Source organism: Hypanus sabinus, chromosome 12, assembly GCF_030144855.1.
Source record: "Hypanus sabinus isolate sHypSab1 chromosome 12, sHypSab1.hap1, whole genome shotgun sequence".
NCBI classification, from domain to species: Eukaryota; Metazoa; Chordata; class Chondrichthyes; order Myliobatiformes; family Dasyatidae; genus Hypanus; species Hypanus sabinus.
Window position 1 is genome coordinate 22,153,074 of NC_082717.1, and position 19,523 is coordinate 22,172,596.

Genomic DNA, 19,523 nt, shown 5'->3' on the forward strand with positions numbered 1-19,523 from the left:
TACTTATTCAATTTAAGTTTCGGTATTGTCCCTTCAATGTCTCCTAATAAAAATAATACTGGACTATGTGGGAGTTGTAATTCCAGTAATTTGTTCCAATAAAAGTCTTAAATTTATCCAAAATGGTTGAATTTTAAAACAAGACCAAGTAGAATGTAAAAAGGTACCAATTTCTTGATTACATCGAAAACATTGGTCAGACATATTTGAATTTAATCTATTTATTTTCTGTGGTGTTATATATGATTGATGTAAAAAATTTCTCATACTATCAGAACATAATCTTGACCAGTTTTTTCCATCAATTTTAACATTCAAATCAGATTCCCATTTTTGTCTTGATTTATGAATTCCTGATTTAATTGTCTGTTTTTGAATCAAATTATACATACAAGATGTAAATTTTTTAATTTTTCCATTTTGAATTAATATTTCTATTTCACTAGGTTTTGGCATCAACATTGTCCCAGCTTTTCTCGTAAATAAACCTTTAATTGAAAATAACAGAAAAGAGTGTTATTTGATATTTTATATTTATTTTTTAATTGATCAAATGACATCAATATACCTCCTTCAAAACAATCACCTACATATTTAATCCCCTTTTGGAACCAATTATGTAAAAGTTTATTATCCATTGTAAAAGGAATAAGCCTATTTTGAATTAAAGTTCTTTTTGCTAATAGAGATTTCTTTATCTCATTGTCCATATTTACCTTATTCCATAAATCAATCAAGTGTCTTAATATAGGAGATTCTTTTTTCCCATATCCATTTGGATTCCCATTTATATATAAAATCTTCTGGTATGCTTTCTCCTATCTTATCTAATTTTATTCTAATCCATGCCGGTTTTTCTTTATCAAAAAAAGACGCAATAAATCTAAGTTGATTTGCTTTAAAATAATTCTTAAAATTTGGAAGTTGTAACCCTCCTAAATCAAAGTTACATGTCAATTTTTCCAATTATATTTTTGACATCTTTCCTTTCCAAAGAAATTTCCTTACATATTTATTCAGTTCTTGAAAAAACTTCTGAGGTAATTGTATTGGTGAAGTTTGGAAAAATATTGCAATCCAGGAAATATATTCATTTTTACAGCATTAACTCTACCTATTAATGTTATTGGTAACATCATTCATTTATCAAGATCCTCTTTTTTTTTTAATAATGGCAAATAATTTTGGTTATATAATTTTTTTACATCATTATCAACTCTAATACCTAAGTATTTTATCCCATTTATTGACCATTGAAATTGAGTTATCAATCGACATTGATTATAATTTCCTTTGGTAAGGGGTAAAATTTCACTTTTATCCCAATTTACTTTATACCCTGATACTTTCCCATATTCTTCCAATCTAAAAGATAATCTTTGCAAAGATTGCAATGGGTTTGTTAAATAAATTAAAACATCATCAGCAAATAAATTAATCTTATATTCGTCTTCATTAACTCTAAAGCCCCCAATATCTGAATCTGTTCTAATTAATTCAACTAATGGTTCAATTGCCAATACAAATAAAGCAGGTGATAATGGGCAGCCTTGTCTAGTTACCTCGTTAAACAAAATGGTGTTGAAATCTGACCATTTGTAACTACTTTAGCTTGAGGATTAGTATTTAAGGTTTTAATCCATTGTATAAAAGATTTTCCTAACTCATATTTTTCCAATACCTTAAATAAAAAATCCCATTCCAATCTATCAAATGCTTTTTCTGCATCCAAAGTAACTGCCACACTCATTTCCTCTCTTTTTTGTGCCAAATGAATTATACTAAGTAACCGGGTTATATTATCCATTGATTGGTTTTTAATAAAACCTGTTTGATCCATATGTATTAATTTTGGTAAATATTTAGATATTCTGTTAGATAAAATTTTTGCTATTATTTTATAATCTGTATTCAACAAAGAAATAGGCCTATATGATGTTGGTTTTAAAGGATCTCTATCTTTTTTTGGTAATACAGTTATGATCGCTATTAAAAAAAGATTGTGGGAGTTTATGCATTCTTTCCACTTGGTATATTAATTCCATAAAAGGAGGAATTAATAAATCTTTAAATTTTTTATAAAATTCAGGAGGAAAACCATCTTCTCCTGGGGATTTATTACTCTGAAGTGATCCTAAAGCTTCTTCAACCTCTTTTAATGTAAAAGGCATATCTAATCCTTTCTGTTCTTCTAAATTTAATTTTGGAAGGGTTATTTGTGATAAAAATTTATCTATCTCAGCAATCTTATTTTGTGATTCTGATTGATAAGAGTTCAGTATAAAAATTTTTTAAAGTTTCATTAATTTCTAAAAGTTTATAAGTAACCTTATTTTAATTTGTTTTAACTTGTTTTAACTTGTTTTAATTGCATTTATTGTTTTAGAAGCCTGTTCTGTTTTCAACTGCCAAGCAAGAATTTTATGTGATCTTTCACCTAATTCGTTATATTTCTGTTTAGTTCTCATAATTACTTTTTCTGTACGATATGTCTGGAGTGTATTATATTGTAGTTTTTTATTAACAAGTTGTCTTCGTTTTTCTTCTGTCATATATCTTTGAGATTCTTATTCTAACTTTATGATATCTTTTTCCAATTGATCTATTTCTGCCATGTATTCCTTCTTAATTTTAGATGTATAACTTATAATCTGACCCCTTAAATATGCTTTCATCACTTCCCATAATACAATTTTATCCTCAACTGAATGTAAATCTGTATCCAAAAAAAATTGAACCTGTTTTTGCATAAAATCACAAAAATCTTGACGTTTTAATAAAATTGAATTAAATCTCCATCTATAAATCAATTCCTCCTTATCCATCAATATCATTGTCATTATCAAGGGGGAATGATCTGACAGTATTCTTGCTTTATATTCCACACTTTTCACTCTATCTTGAATATTTTTTGATAATAAAAAAAAATCACAGTGGACATTCCTTATGCCGCATCTCTGAAAGGAATGTCACTGACGAAGCAATCAAAGATTGGGCCGAGCAATGTCCTGAAGATGAGATGATTGTTCTCTGAAGTCAGAACCATCTTCCTTTGAAAAGGGCATGACTTTCAAGCAAACAAAATGAGAACAAAAAAGAGAGAAAACAAGAAGAGTATGTTGCTGAAGATGACAATATGAAATTTACCTGAAATTGTTGCAGCCTAGCACCACACTAACAATATTCTTGCCAATGTCATGAACATCCCCCTTGACAGTGGCTAACACAATGGTTCCTTGGTATGGGCTCTGCAAAATGACACAACTCTTTGATGAACTGCACTTAAATCAAAGACTAGAATGCTTAAGATTGCTTTATTTGTTTACTAAAGTTATTATAATATATGCAAAATTAATTCAAAGAAATACACTCACTATTCCTCTTTTGCAATATTTATTATCTAGTATTTATTGCAACTTAGAGCAAGTTTTATGTCTTGCACTGTACTGCTGCCACAAAACAAATTTCATGATGTGTCAGTATAATAAACCTGATATAATCTACAATGTTCCCACAGAGAAGTTGTCAGAATTGTAAAAGACACAAAGCATAGATTAAAGATTTTATTTTACAGGCTTGTTACGTTAACACATGTAGTAAAACAAAGTATGTGATAAAAATAGATTTGCTTTAAAAGCAACTTTCACTTTTCTTAAACATCATAGAGAATATTACCTCCTGTCAATTATTTTAAATTTTAATCAGAGATGTTACATGGGTACTTGAGAGATGGAGGGAATCCAGACAAAATAATGTACTCTCTACCTCAAAAGTCATCTCTGCCAGGGAATTGAAAGTTGTTTTTAAAATCAGCCTGATGTTTCAGTCATGAAGAGATCTCAGAATTTTATGACAAAGTCCAAAGGAAAAACTATAAAGGTTCAAGATGATTAATTCATCACTACCTGCTGAAGGCACAAATTGCTGGCATTTCCTAAACACAAGTATTCTAACCCCAGTTACAGAACTGACAACTTACAGCTTCTTCAGAATGTCCCGTCTGCATCAACACTTTCTCTTTCTCCTGCTCCATGAAAGGGATAAGATAATTGACAGCTTTCTTCATCACACGAGCAGATTTAATGACCTGATGGCACAGAATTTACAAAACATTGAATAAAAATCTGCAACACAATAGCTTTCAGATTTGGGGTTCAACCAAAATACTCTTTTATCTGTTTTTTATAAATATATTTTACAACTTTATATAAGGAGATAACATTTATCCAGTTTTACCTGTGGAAGAAACATCTTTCCTGCTCCAAACAATTCCCCCACCGTTTTCATGCCATTCATCAGAGGGCCTTCTATTATATGCAGGGGCCTGGGGTACTTGTGCTGATTGGCTCTTGCTTCTGCTGTATCTTCGATTACGTACGTCTCTATACCCTAAAGGGTAATGACAGAACTTCAACTCATGCAGCAAACATGAGCAGAAAAGAGACTGCAGAAGGAATACACAGTCAACTGCTTACCTTAACAAGAGCATATTCAAGACGTTCCTCAACGGTACCATTCCTCCATTCATCAGTGGCTACTACGATTTTTCCACTTCTGGCATGATTCTAAAATAATCAAAGAACCATGGTACAGTTTGTTAATGCACAAAAGTAAAGTTCTTTTTTGGATATACTTATTATTATATTGTGTTGGATAAAACTTAACGTGCCACATGGCAAGGTTAAGAAATATTTAATCTAAGGCAGAAAATGCCTTAGATTATTTTTTTTCAGTTGGGAAAATGGTAAATCCAGCTTGATTTACATTGGGTGAGCAGCTTCAGATTACTGGGTGACAACATCTCGGAGGCTCTATCCTGGGACCAACACATTAATGCCATCATAAAGAAGGCATGCGAGCAGCTCTACTTTGTTAGGAGTTTGAGGAAATTCTTACAAGTTCCTGTCGATGTACAGTGGAGAGCAGTCTGACTGGTTGCATCACAGCCTGTATGGAATCTCCACTGCAGAGGATTGCAGACTCAGTCAGAGCCACCTTGAGCACAACCATCCCCATTACTAAAGACATGCTCAAGAGCCGGTGCCTCTCGAAGGCTGCGTTCATCACCAACTACCCTCACCATCTGGGTAAAGCCCTCTTTTCACTGATTCACACTGAACAATTCGGCTTCTTCCCACTCTGCCATCAGATGTCTGAATGGTTCATGAGCAGCATTATTGCACTGTATACTTTTGAAATTTATAGTCACTTTATGTCTGCATTGTTCTGCAAGTTTCATGTTATCTAAGCCATTAATAAGTCTGATTCTGATATACCTTGTTGATCAGCACTAGAATGCAAACTTGTTCCAATGTTGCCATGAAAATTTATGGAAGGTAATGTTTTCATTTCATTATGCAATCAAAGGAACAACTGGGTATCCTAGAAAGATGCTCCTTTATTATAATTCCAGTAACTGAATACACATTGGCTTTCAGTTGTTCTTGACATCAGTATGTTGTCATCAAATGGAAGCTTATAATGTGGAAAATGAACAGAGTTCAATGAATACTTTAGCGATGGGTAAAAAACTAGGATTTTAAATCTTTAAAATAAATTCAATTTTAGAAGTTCGGTAAGAATAAATTACCATAGGATATTAACTCGCTCACGCTGAGCCGATAACTTGCAATCCTTTCAAACTCTTACTGTCAGTTTGATTATGGTTAAAAGTATTATATACTGTATACTGATGAATAGTAGTGCAAAAAACAGAGAGCAGCAAAAAATAATTGACGAAGTAGTGTACATGGTTTGAATGGCAGCGACCTACCCAATGAATATGCTGATAGCTCAAACACTTATCACAGCTTTGAATTTCAATTTCTGATCCTCATATCTGAAGTTTTCATGACTCTCTGTCCCCCATTACTGCATCTTCCCCCAGCTCTTTCGGCATCCAAAAAATAAGCCGTACTGCGCCCATTATGTATCTCTTTCATGCAGATTTATTCCTGACTGCCACTGAGATTGGCTACACCTTCAGTAGCTGGTCCCAAGTTTAAATTCCCTTCCTAAGCCTCTCCCCTCTCCTTTAATTGGCTCTTTAAAATAACGTACTGTAGAGAGCATCTATCTGGCTGCATCAAAATCTAGTATGGTGGAGTGGTCAGAGGACAGCCATGGCACAGGATCAGATGAACTCAACTCCACCATAGACAGTAGCTTCCCCAGCATCCGTAATACCTTCAAGGAGCAATGCCTCAAAAAAATGCAGCATCCATCATAAAGGAGCCCCATCACCCTCTCTCTCACCCCAAGACTACGTGGCTAGGCACAGCTCAAACAGCATCCATAAATTTGCCAACGACACAACTACTACTAACAAAATTTCAGATGGTGGCAAGGAGGCGAACAGGAATAAGCTGGATCAGTTGGAGGAGTGGTGTTGTACTCAGGAAGGGGAAGTTGAGGGAACACACACCAGTCCTCATTTGAGAGATCACCTATGGAAAGAGTAAACAGTTTCAAGTTCCTGGGTGTCAACATCTGAAGATCTATCCTAGGCCTAATGTTCTGATGCAATTACAAAGAATGCATGACAGCAGCTATATTTCATTTGGAGTTTGAGGAGATTCGGTATGTCATCAAGACACTTGCACATTTCTACAGATGTATGGTGGAGAGCATTCTAACTTGCTGCATCAGCATCTGGTACGGGGGAAGGTACTCCACATGATTGAAATAACCTGCAGAGAAATATAAAGTAAGTCAGCTCCATCAGGGGTACTAGCCTCCATTGTCTCCAAGACATCTTCAAGGAGCAATGCCTCAAAAATGTGGCATCAATTATTAAGGACCCCCAGCACCCAGGACCTGCCCTGTTCTCATTGCTACCATCAGGAAGGAGGTTCAGGGGCCTAAAGGCACACACACAACAATTCAGGAACAGCTTCTTCCCATCTACCATCTGGTTTCTGAATGGACACTGACCTCATGAACACTACCTCATTACTTCTTTTTATTTTTAATTTTTGCACTACTTATTTAACTATTAAATATATATCTGCATACTGTAATTCAGTTTTTTCTCTCTATTATTATGTATCAATGCAGCAAAGACAAGAAATTTCACGACATATGCCAGAGATGTTTAACCTGATTCTGATATCAAACTATGTATCATAACTAGTGATTTCTTGGAAGATAAAGCACACAAAGGTTGCCAGCATCACTCAGGGCTTTTATTTCCCATAAAATACCAATTCTTGACCTTACCTGTGCATAATGGAGCAATTTCTCAGTAGCATCAGGGTCTTTGTTCCAGATCAAATTCTCACATAACTCGAGAAGTTCTTTGTCTATGTCATCATAAACAAGCAGGTTCCCTGCATTCACAATTCCCATATCCATCCCTGCCTAAGAAAAGACTTATTACCACGTTGCAGTAGATGGGAAGTGAAAGATTGTTGTGACAAAAATGCAAGTCACCTTGTACAGAAATTACCATCCCTTCAACAAGAGATCAGACACTGAACTTATATCAATCACACGTATATTTACAATTAAACTCAAACTCCAACTTGTTGTGAAGTCATGCAATACAAAACCAGATCCTTTGTTCCACTATGCCTGTGTTGACAGTCATTTATCCACCACCACTAAATAATTAACCAGCGGGTAATCCATAGTTTTCTCTGCCTTGGTGATTCAAGTGCCCATTAGATACTTCTTCCATGTTTTAAGAATGCCTACTGACACCACTGCCTGGGTAAATACTTCCCCACCTCAGATATCCTCTAAGATTCTCCCCTCACCCTAAAGGTTCAGGATGTTCTCTAGCTTTTGACTCTTTTTATGGAGAAAGGTTTATCACTGAGAAAAGGTCCAGACTCAAACATTTTCTGACATCCTCCAGCATGCTTTTTTTTGTACCAGATTCCAGCATCTGCAGAATCTTCTGTTTTCCATCATCTACCCTGTTGTTGCCTCTCTTCGTTTTGCATACATTTATAAGGTCCCCCTGCAATCTCCGTCACTACCAGGAAAACAAAGCAAGCTGTCACGTCTTTTGTTTTTTTAAAAAATTTTATTATTATTATCCTATATGCCATATTCCAAGCAACACTCTGAAGCCTCTGCAGTGCAACATGTCCTTGATATGGCTTTATGACAGTGCTCCAGTTGAGTCACAACTGGTGAAAAGTTCCTAAACTACTTTTATAAGGTTATTAGTCATAGAATCATAGAGAATCACCAGATCCATCCTGATTGTTCTGCCCATCTACAGTAATCTCATTTGCTCAAACTAAATCTGTATCATTCCATGCCTTCCCTATTTTAGTGCCTGTGTAAATGCTTCTTAAATGTAGTGACTGTATTTAACGAGTTCCAGATATCAACCACATTCTGTGAAAAATATTTTATTTTTATTTTAAGATCCAGCACAGTAACAGGCCTTTCTGCTCAATGAGCCTGTGCTGCACAATTACACCCATGTGACCAATTAATCTATTAATGAGTGTGTCTTTGAAATGTGGGAGGAAACCAGAGTACCAGGAGGAAACCTACACCGCCACAGGGAGAACATACAAACTCCTAACAGACAGCAGTGGAATTGAACCATGTGGCTGCGACTATAAGAGCATTAAGCTAACTGCTCTGCCATCGTGCTGCCCCTAAATTCTCTTTAAAATCATAGTTGGGAGCTGAACATCCAAAGATACACCCTGTATCTTCTGATCCACAGGGCAGATTTTTGTTGATAACTGGCTCACTTTTTAATCGAAAAGTGGCTCTAGTTAATATTTATGCTCCAAACTTTGACTGCCCTGAATTTTTTAAACGTTTATTTACTTCCCTCCCTAATCTAAATGAATATATGCTGATAATGGGTGGAGATTTCAACTGTTGTCTGAATCCTTCGATGGATAGATCTAAACCTATTCGAATTCTTCCGAATAGATCAGCCTTACTTAGTAATTCCTTTATGGTTGATTCGGGAATTACTGAAATATGGCGGTTTTTGAACCCTAAAGAATTTTCGTTTTTTTCACATGTTTATCACAGTTATTCTAGAATTGATTATTTCCTTATTGATCATCGTTTATTAACAGATGTTACTGATTGTAAATATGACTCTATTGCCATTTCGGATCATGCACCTTTGAAGTTATCTATCAAGATTTTGGACTCTTCCAATAATACTAGATCTTGGAGACTTAACGCTACTTTGCTTCAAGATCCAGAATTTATCACCTTCATAAAACAGCAAATTGACTTGTTTTTTTCAACAAACAATACCGAAGAGATTGACAAAGGAATACTTTGGGACTCTTTTAAGGCTTTTATCCATGGACAAATTATCTCATATTCCGTCGGTAAAAGAAAACAAAGATATTTAGATATTGCTTTATTAGTGGCTAAAATTAAAGAAATTGATAAGATTTATTCCGTGACTCCTACCAAAGAACTCTATAAGAAGAGAGTTGAGCTTCAAATGGAACATAGTTTATTATTATCTTCTTCAATTGAGAATCAATTAATTAAGACTAGGGCTCAATTTTATATTCATAGTGATCGAACTGGTAAATTGTTAGCTAACCAATTAAAAGCTATTTCGACTAAACGACAAATTATTAAAATTCGTAAACAAGACGGTAATCTGTCTACTGATCATAAAGAAATTAATAATATTTTCCAAGATTTTTATAAATCTTTATATCAATCAGAATTTGATGGTGATCTATCCACGATGGATAATTTTTTTAACAATTTGAATATTCCTAAACTGACAGATGAAGATCGGAGCTTGTTCGATGCTCCTATCTCTATGGCCGAAATAGGAGAGGCTATCTCATCAATGAATTCAGGGAAAGCTCCTGGTCCTGATGGTTATATTATAGAATTTTTAAAAACTTTTTCTTCTTTGCTTTCCCCTTGGTTATGTGAAATCTTTAATGATGCATTTATTAAGAAGAGACTACCCCAGACTTTTTATGAAGCTACTATCTCTCTAATTCTTAAAAAAGATAAGGATCCTACTCTATGTGCATCTTATCGCCCTATATCGCTATTAAATGTAGACTCTAAGATTCTTACAAAAATTTTAGCTATTAGATTAGAAAAGTTACTATCACAAATTATTTCAGAAGACCAAACTGGTTTTATTAGGAACCGGTATTCCTTTTTTAATGTTAGAAAATTGATTAATATAATTTACACTTCTTCACCCACAACCTCAGAATGTGTTATTTCATTAGATGCTGAAAAAGCTTTTGATAGAGTTGAATGGACATACTTATTTAATGCCTTGAGAAATTTTAATTTTAGTCCTAATTTTATATCATGGATTAAATTAATATATTATAAACCTGTTGCCTCTGTTCTTACAAATAATTACAGATCCCCTTTTTTTCAATTATCTCGTGGTACGAGACAAGGTCGTCCCTTAAGTCCTTTATTATTTAATATAGCATTAGAACCTTTAGCCATTGCTATTCGTGAATCCCCTAATATTTTTGGTATTACCCGTAATGAGAAGTTATACAAGTTATCACTTTATGCTAATAACTTGTTGTTATATATTTCTGATCCTGACAGGTCTATTCCCGCTATTTTATCCTTGTTGGTTCAATTTGGTAGTTTTTCTGGTTATAAACTAAACTTGGATAAGAGTGAATTATTCCCTTTAAATGCGCAAACTTTATTGAATGACAGGATACCATTTTAAGTTGTTACTGATAACTTTATTTATTTAGGTATAAAAATTACCAAGAAATATAAAGATTTATTCAGATTGAATTTTTTACCTATGCTTCATCAGATTCAACAACTTACTACAAGATGGTCTCCTTTATCCTTATCATTAGTTGGCCGGATTAATGCTATTAAAATGATGATTTTACCGAAATTTTTATATTTATTTCAAGCCTTACCAATTTTTATTCCTAAATCTTTCTTTGATAACATTGATTCAAAAATTTCCTCATTTGTGTGGCAAAATAAAAACCCCAGGTTAAGTAAAAGGCAGTTACAAAAATCTAAAAAAGATGGTGGTTTAGCTTTACCTAACTTTAGATTTTATTATTGGGCGAATAATATTCGAAACTTAATATATTGGAAATTAGATTTGGATTCACCATTGTGCCCACAGTGGGTAAATTTAGAATGCAATGATGCACAAGGATATTCTCTATTCTCTGTTCTTGGTTCTTCTCTTCCTACTGATTTAGTTAAACTCAATAAACAGTTATCCAACCCTATTGTCAAACACACATTACGAATTTGGTTTCAATTTCGTAAGTTTTTTACTCTGAAAAACTTTGTTCTAGATAGCCCTATCTTACTTAACTTTTTTTTAAACCTTCTTTGACAGATCAAGCTTTTAGCATATGGAAAAGGAAAGGTATAATATGTTTTCGAGATCTTTTTTTTGAAGGTAGTTTGATGTCTTTCGACCAACTTTCCAACAAATTTAAGTTACCTAAATCTAATTTTTTTAGATACTTACAAATCAGAAATTTTTTACATAAAGTTCTACCATCCTTCCCCAATTCAACTTTGATAGATTTTTCAGATATGATTTTTACCTTGAATCCTTGTCAGAAGGGATTAGTGGCTCTTATTTATAATATGATTATGAAGATACAACCAGAAATATCAGGTAGAATTAAACAAGAATGGGAAAAAGAACTTCAATATAATATATCAACAGAAAAATGGGAAAAAATTCTACAAATGGTTAATTCTTCTTCTATATGTGCTAAACATGCTTTAATACAATTTAAGGTTGTACATAGAGCCCATATGTCTAAAGATAAACTTGCTCGATTCTATTCTCATATTAACCCTCAATGTGACAGATGTCATTTACATGTGGCCTCATTGACCCACATGTTTTGGTCATGTCCCACTTTACATGACTATTGGAAGGACATATTGGCTATTATTTCCTCAATTTGGAATATTGATTTACAACCTCATTTTATTACTGCAATTTTTGGTATACCAAATGAGGATGGTAACCGGTTTTCCCCTTCAATTAGACGAATGATCGCCTTTGTAACATTAATGGCCAGAAGGTCTATATTACAAAATTGGAAAGAAGTAATTCCTCCTACCACGTTTCAGTGGTTCTCTCAAACTATTTCTTATTTGAGCTTAGAAAAAATTAGAAGCACTATTTTTGACTCATCAATTAAATTTGAAGAAACTTGGGGACCATTCATTCGACATTTTCATATGAATTAATTTGGTCTCTTCCAGACCTTTTCTCTTTTTATTCTTGTTCTGGTATGGAGTTCTGGAGTTTTTGGCACTATCATATACATATAAACTGTTATTATTGCCCATGTTAGTTTAGTTTAGGTTTAATTTTTTTTCAATATATATTCTTTTTTCTTGTATTTTTTTAAAAAAAAATTTTCTTCTTTTTATGATTATTCCTATTCTTTTTCATGTATAATCAATATAGGTTAGATTGATTAATGTACTATTTTTTTTGCTGGTATTTTAATGATATTGTTATTTTATTACTAATTCAACTTTAAGTCTAATGTACGCATAACCTATTCAATATTACGATATGTTTTTTTATATGAAATTCAATAAAAAGATTGAAAAAGAAAGACAAAGATACACCCTGTATCAAAAGGACAGGCAGGTAGGGAGAGGTGATGGGCGTTTCTGTTGATAAGAAATGAATTGAAATCCTTAGAAAGAAGTGACATATAATTGGAAGATACAGAATCCTTGTGTGTAGAGTTAAAAAACTGCAAGGGTAAAAAGACCCTGATAGAAGTTATATACAGATCTCTAAACAGCAGCCAGGATGTGAGATATAAATTTCAACAGGAAATAGAAAAGGCATGTAATAAGGGCAACGTTATGATCGTTATGGGGGTGGTGGGTTTCAATATGCAGGTAGATTGGGAAAATCAGGTAAGTGCTGGATCCTAAAACAGGAAATATGTCAAATGCCTATGAGATTGCTTTTTAGAGCAGCTTATGGTTGAGCTCTCAGCAGGCAGTGATCATAATAATGAATTCACCATGCTCTTTGAGGGAGGAGCTAGCCAAAGTTGAGTGAACAGGGACACACATCCAGATGGCAGCAGAACAGCAGTGGCTAGTCTCTTTTGCTTTCAAAAAGGCACAGTACAGATACATCCCAAAGACAGGAGGAAAGCAAAAGAGACATCATACAGTATAGGAAAAATTAGCACGAAGTTACATGATTGGGAGCATTTAAAAACCAACTGAAGGCAACCCGAAAATCCATAAGGAAAGAAATGATGAAATATGAAAGCAAGCAAGCCAATAATATCAAAGAAGATACCAAAAGTTTTTTTTCAGATATATAAAGAATAAAAGAGAGGAGAGAGTGTATTATTAGCCAGCTGGAAAATGATACTGGAGTAATGGGGGACAAAGTAATGGCAGATGAACTTAGTAAGCATTGTGGAAGACACTAGATCAGGATTCAAGATCAGGAGCAGAAGTGAATGTACTTGCTTTTACTAAGAAGGTGCATGGGAAACTGAAAGGTCTGAAGATAGGTAAGTCACCTGGCCCGGATGGTGTACACCCCAGAGTTCCGAAAGAGGTGCAGAATTTGCAATGATCTTTCAAGAATCATATACAAGACCCTGGTCAGACCCCACTTGGAGTAATGTGTTCAGTTCTGGTCATCTCACTACAGGAAGGATGTGGATACTATAGAAAGATTTCAGAGGAGATTTACAAGGATGTTGCCTGGATTGGGAGCATGCCTTATGAGAATAGGTTGAGTGAACTTGGCCCTTTTTCCTCAGAGCGATGGAGAATGAGAGATGACCTGATAGAGGTGTATAAGGTGATGAAAGGCATCGATTGTGAGGACATCCAGAAGCTTTTACCCAGGGCTGAAATGGCTAACACAAGGAGCACAGTTTTAAGGTGCTTGGAAGTAGGTACAGAGGGGATGTCAGGGGTACATGTTTCCGCACAGAGTGGTGATTGCACAGAATGTACTGCTGGCAACAGTGGTGGACGCGGATACAATAGGGTCTTTTAAGAGACCCTTGGATAGGTATATGAAACTTAGAAAAATAAAGGGCTATGTGATAGGGAAATTCCAGGCAGTTTCTAGCGTAGGTTACATGATTGACACAACATGGTGGGCCGAAGGGCCTGTAATGTGCTGTAGGTTTCTATGTTCTAATCACTGGATTCTGGAATGGTTCCAGAGGACTGAAAAATTGCAAATGTCAAATCCACTCTTTAGGAAAGGAGGGAAGCAAAATAAAGGAAATTATTGGCCAGTTAGCCTGACTCAGCAGTGGGAAAGATGCTGGAATCCATTATTAAGAATGAAGTTTCAGGGGGTACTTGGAGGCACAAGATAAAGTAGGCTGAAAACAGCATTGTTTCCCTAAGGGGAAATCTTGCCTGACTATCTATTGTAATTCTGAGGAACTGACAATCAGGATAGTCAAAGGAGAGTCAGTGGATGTTGCTTACTTGGATTTTCAGAAGGTCTTTGACAAGGTGCCAGACATGAGGCTGCTTAACAAAATAAGAACCCATGGTACTACAGTAAAGATAATTGGCATGGATAGAGGACTGGCTGACTGGCAGGAGTTAAAGAGTCAGAATAAAGGGCTCTATTCTGGTTGACTGCAGTTGCCTGGTGCTCCACAGGTCAATGCTGAGATGACCTTTTTTCATGCTGTGTGTCAACAATTTGGACGATGAAACTGATGTCTTTGTGGCCAGGTTTGCAGACAATACAAAGAGAGGTGGAGGGGTAGGTATGTTGAGGAAGCAGGGAGTCTGCAGAAGGACTTGGACAGATTGGGAGAATGACCAAAAATGTGGCAGATGGAATACAGTGTAAGGAGTGTATGGAAATGCACTTCAGCAGAAGGAATAAAGGCATAGAATATTTTCTAAATGGGGAGAAAATTCAAAAGTCAGAGTGCAAAGGGACTTTAGAGTCCTTGAGCAGGATTCCCTCATGCCCAATCTGGGATCCATAGACCCCTTGGTTAATGGTAAGGGTCCATGGTATAAAAAAGGTTGGGAGCCCCTGCTCTAAAGGTTAACTTGCAGGTTGACGTGGTGTTAAGGAAGGCAAATGCAATGTTAGCATTCCATTCAAGAAGCATAAGAAAATAAGAGCAAGGATGTGAAGCAGAGGCTTTATAAGTCATTGGTCAGACTGCACTTGGGAGTATTGTGAGCAGTTTTAGGCTCCTTATCTCAGAAAATACATGCTTGCATTGGAGAGAGTCCAGAGGAAGTTCATGAGAATGATTCCTGGAATGAAAGAGTTAATGTATGATGAGCATTTGATGACACTGGGCCGTACTCACTGGAGTTTGGAAGAACGAAGGGGGATCTCCTTGAAACCTACTGACTACTGAAAAGTCTAGACAGAGTGAACGTGGAGAGGACGGTTCCTATAGTGGGGGAGTCCAGGACCAGAGGGCACAGAACAGAGAGACATCAACTTAGAACAGATGAGGAATTTCTTTAGCCAGAGGGCGGTGAATCTGTGGAATTCACTGCCACGGAAGCTGTGGACGCCAAATCATAGCATATATTTAAAGCACAGGTTGAAAGGTTCTTGGTTAGTCAGGGTGTCAAAGGTTATGGGGAGAAGATAGGTTGAGAGGGATAATAAATCAGCCATGATGAAATGGTGGCGCAGACTTGATGGGCCGAGAGATCTAATTCTGCTCTGTCTTCTGGTTTAAAAACCTCTCACCTTAAACCTAGGTTTTGACACATCACTATGGAATAAAGAGTAGAAAACCAGAATCTATCTTTGCCCCTTAAAATTTTATATCCATCTATCTATTCACCCCTCAGCCTCCTTTGCTCCAGGTACAACAAGCCCAGCCTATCTGATCTCTCCCCTAGCTAAAGTTCTTTAATCCAAGCAGCATCCTGGTGAAACTTCTTTGCACATTGATGAGCTGAAAGAGTATTACGCATGTTGTACCTTGATGGCGTGATAAAGGAACACACTGTGCATGGCTCCTCGGATTGCCTCCATTCCACGAAACGCGAAGGACAGATTTGAAAGACCTCCACTTACTTTGACGCCAGGTAGTGTTCCCTTTACACAAATAAAAAAGCATACAGGTAAATCAATATAAAAGACAATAAATAGAATCGCAGGAGAAAGTGATCAGATCGATTATTACAGAAGGAACGATATATGATGAGCACTTTTAATTCATTTTGGCTCTTAATTACAGATTGAGAAATACAAGGCATTGACAAAACAAAATGGATAGTGTAATATCATGCAATATACTCATTCGAAACCTGAAAATGATTGGAATACTTAGGTAACTCATCCCCACAGATTAAGTGGGGGGGGGGAAAAAACAACATAATTAAATTTAAAGGACATATAACCAGTAGCATACTGGAAACAGACACCAAGTCAAAGTAACACAAAAGTTGCAAGCTCATATTTGTTAATTATTGACATTAACTACAGACTTTACAATCTCATAAAAGACTGTAGTATTATTTTGTAATAACTCATTTGGTTTCAAGAAAAATAAATTTAGAAAGACTTCCCTTTAACGACTCTTGTCCTTATTGCATAAACATTTATCAGTACTCACACATAACTTACAACAAAGAGCACCATCAGACATAATGCAGTATGTTAGTGACAGTACTACATTAATTGCATTTCCTGCTCCAAAGGCTTCATGGCCTCTATTTTACACAGATGAACACACCCTTGTCTGAATTGAATACAAGTGCAGCCAAGTCAGTGAAATGTTCCAATTGGCATGTTGCGTAGTGGTTCATACAACACTTTACAGTATCAGTGGCCCAGGTTCAATTCCTGCCGTCGCTTGTAAGGAGTTTGTAAGTTCTCCCTGTGACCACAGGTTTTTCCTCCGGGTGCTCTAATTTTCTCCCACACCTCCAAAGAAGTACCAGTTAGTAAGTTAATAGGTCATCATAAACTGTCCAGTGATTAGGCCAGGGTTCAATTGGGGGACTGCTGGGTGGTTCGGCTGAAGGGCTGGAAGAGCCTATTCCGCGCTGTATCTCAATAAATAAAGCCAACAAATAAATAAGTAAATTGAACAGGTAGTGTTATGACAAGGGGTATACTGAGCTACTTTTAATTCTGCTGCTTAACTATAAACATTTTGAAATATTCAGATTTCTAATCTGTCAAGCAAAATCTTTTTTATAATCTTTATTAAATGTGAAATTGCAAGATTCTTATAATCAATATATTTTGCTCACAAATACTGATTTGTTTCAAATTTCAAACACAAATTTGTTTCAAAACTTGTCAGGTTGCATTGTCCAAATTAGCTGTTTCCCTATTAATTATTTTCTATTGGACATGTATTGATTTTCTGAGAAATCAGATTTCCAACCACGTCATATGAAAGGGAGTTTATCACCCTGGGAAAGGTTTCACTGCTAACACAATGGTCTTTCTGTAGAAGTGTTTGGGTTATGGTTAGAGATAACAGGTGCTTTGGAATGTGTGCCTGACACCGAGGTGATCTCGGTCCTTTGTTCAGCAGAAGATGGAGAGAGAAGGTGCTAGAAAGGAGAGGTTGCAGACACCAGAAAGGATTGGACTTGGAGTTGGGCCAGGAGACAATGAAGCCCGGGGAAATGGATGGAGGATTGGCGAAAGGGAAACTGTGAGCTCCAACTTGTGCACATTGGACTGTTTCATTGAAATGGGCCCTTTTCTTTTTGATTTTCTTTACTAACTCTTGAGTCAACTTATTATAAAGCTAAATCGCTGAATTGCATATGGTGTATTGTCCGTTATTTCGTAGCACTGATTTGTAACAGGCGAACAAATCACACAGCATCCACACAAACAGAAGGTTTTGCACCTCAATTTCACACGTTTGGCAGGGCCAGAGTCCACCTTCCCTAGACTTACACAGCCGACAGAACCCGAGGGTTACAGGAGCAAGTAATCATTTGTCTCCTTATGCATCATCCAGTTCCTTACTGGTGATTAATTTAGAGGGATATATTCTCAATTATGGACTTACCTTTATAATTGAAGTAGCTTTGATAAAGTTTGCAGCATAGAGACGATGCTCCTCCATTCCAGTTCCAATAGTGAGTATATTTGGATCAAATACTATATCATTAGGGTTGAATTGGACTTTGTTCACAAGCAAATAATAGGCTCTAGTGCATATTGCCACTTTGGAATCAATATCAGTAGCCTAAACAAGATAGAACATGTTTTAAAATTTGCAAGTACATTCCAATAGTTGTTTAATCAACCTATAATTTCTGAATGTCAGCTCCAGTTGATGAAAGTTCCAGCTCAAAGAATCATCAATGTTTTTTCTCCTTACTGATACACAATTTCTATTTTCCCAGCAGAGACCGAGGAGTTAGAAACTGCAGAAGTTGGAGTAACAAACTACTGGTGGAACTCAAGTTCCTGCAGTCTGTCATTTTCTCCCAACAGCTTGCAGATACTGAGTCGTTTCTGCACTAACAGCTCAGAAACACGCAAGAATCTAAAGGCAACTCCATTTCAGGCCACAGCTTAAGTGACATTGTGGAGGTTTGGTTGGGGGGAGGGGGGAGGCTGAGGAGGAAACAGATGAGATGGACTGACTTGGTCAACTTCTCTATTGCATGGCACAGCCAACAGCAGGCTCCCTGAGGGTTCACTGAAAAACGAGTTTGGCAGAAAATGCGGGCAAACCAACGAGGTTCCATGTGAACCCATTGATTGGTATGTCTTTGATGATTTACTACAGAATTTGTTCCTTAATTTGCTGATTGGCCTAGAAATGTCGCCAACCAAATCTGATACAGAGTACCTTTGGTGGGAACTTCACACAGAGAAAGATTGAGTCGTTTTCTGGAAGACTCTGTATAGCCAGATGACATCTAGTGGCAAAGCTTCACTATTACCATAACTTAAAGTGTTGGACAATTTTTAGCCATCACAAATCCTCTTGGAAACACAGCACAGTCAAAGCTTAAGTTGAGCATGGAGAGGCAGGGCCTGCTTGCATTGATAATTATTCAGTTGTTCATTTTTTGGGATGTGGGCAGTGTGGCCTGGGCTCCAAACATCTCTCCTTAAAAATCATATCCTTAAACCTGCTCTTAATTCCCCCATACATTTACTTATATGGCTATTAATAAATCTTTTTTTTAGTATCTGTCTGTGGTCACACTTAGGAAGATAGTGATGAACTGCCTCCTTGAACTGCTACCATCCTTCTGGTGCACATACTTCCACGGTGCTGTTGGGCAGAGTCCGAAAACCAGATTTACAGCATTGTACTTCCAAGATGACTGTGTGGTATTCACTGGAATCTGCAGATGCTCATAGTCTCATACCTGATTCCAGTCCACATCTGTGTTTTAGAGGCCCTGGACAAGTAACAGTGGTACATTCTTATAAATGGCATACATTTGTGTGACAGTATGACCAAGTGAAAATTTAGCATTGTGGAATGGAACATCAATATAGGGTGCTACTTGACAGTGTGATATGTTGCAAAAAGAAAGGCAGGAAATAATCTCCTCACAATCTCTTCCTGTTTTAATCCAAT

The 19,523-nt window shown here is 36.1% G+C and overlaps 1 protein-coding gene across 4 annotated transcripts in view; it reads right to left on the reverse strand.

The window, feature by feature from the left end:
* mtr (5-methyltetrahydrofolate-homocysteine methyltransferase) overlaps window positions 1-19,523 on the reverse strand; it is an 87,857-nt gene that overhangs the window by 30,342 nt on the left and 37,992 nt on the right. For all 4 annotated transcript variants that reach the window (XM_059985657.1, XM_059985656.1, XM_059985659.1 and 1 more), the window contains 7 exons: window positions 17,988-18,167; window positions 15,929-16,045; window positions 7,219-7,359; window positions 4,476-4,565; window positions 4,237-4,389; window positions 3,980-4,087; window positions 3,148-3,248 (listed from right to left, as the gene is read on the reverse strand). In XM_059985657.1, the coding sequence (XP_059841640.1) occupies window positions 3,148-3,248; window positions 3,980-4,087; window positions 4,237-4,389; window positions 4,476-4,565; window positions 7,219-7,359; window positions 15,929-16,045; window positions 17,988-18,167 (890 nt within the window). The remainder of the gene's footprint in view (window positions 1-3,147; window positions 3,249-3,979; window positions 4,088-4,236; window positions 4,390-4,475; window positions 4,566-7,218; window positions 7,360-15,928; window positions 16,046-17,987; window positions 18,168-19,523) is intronic.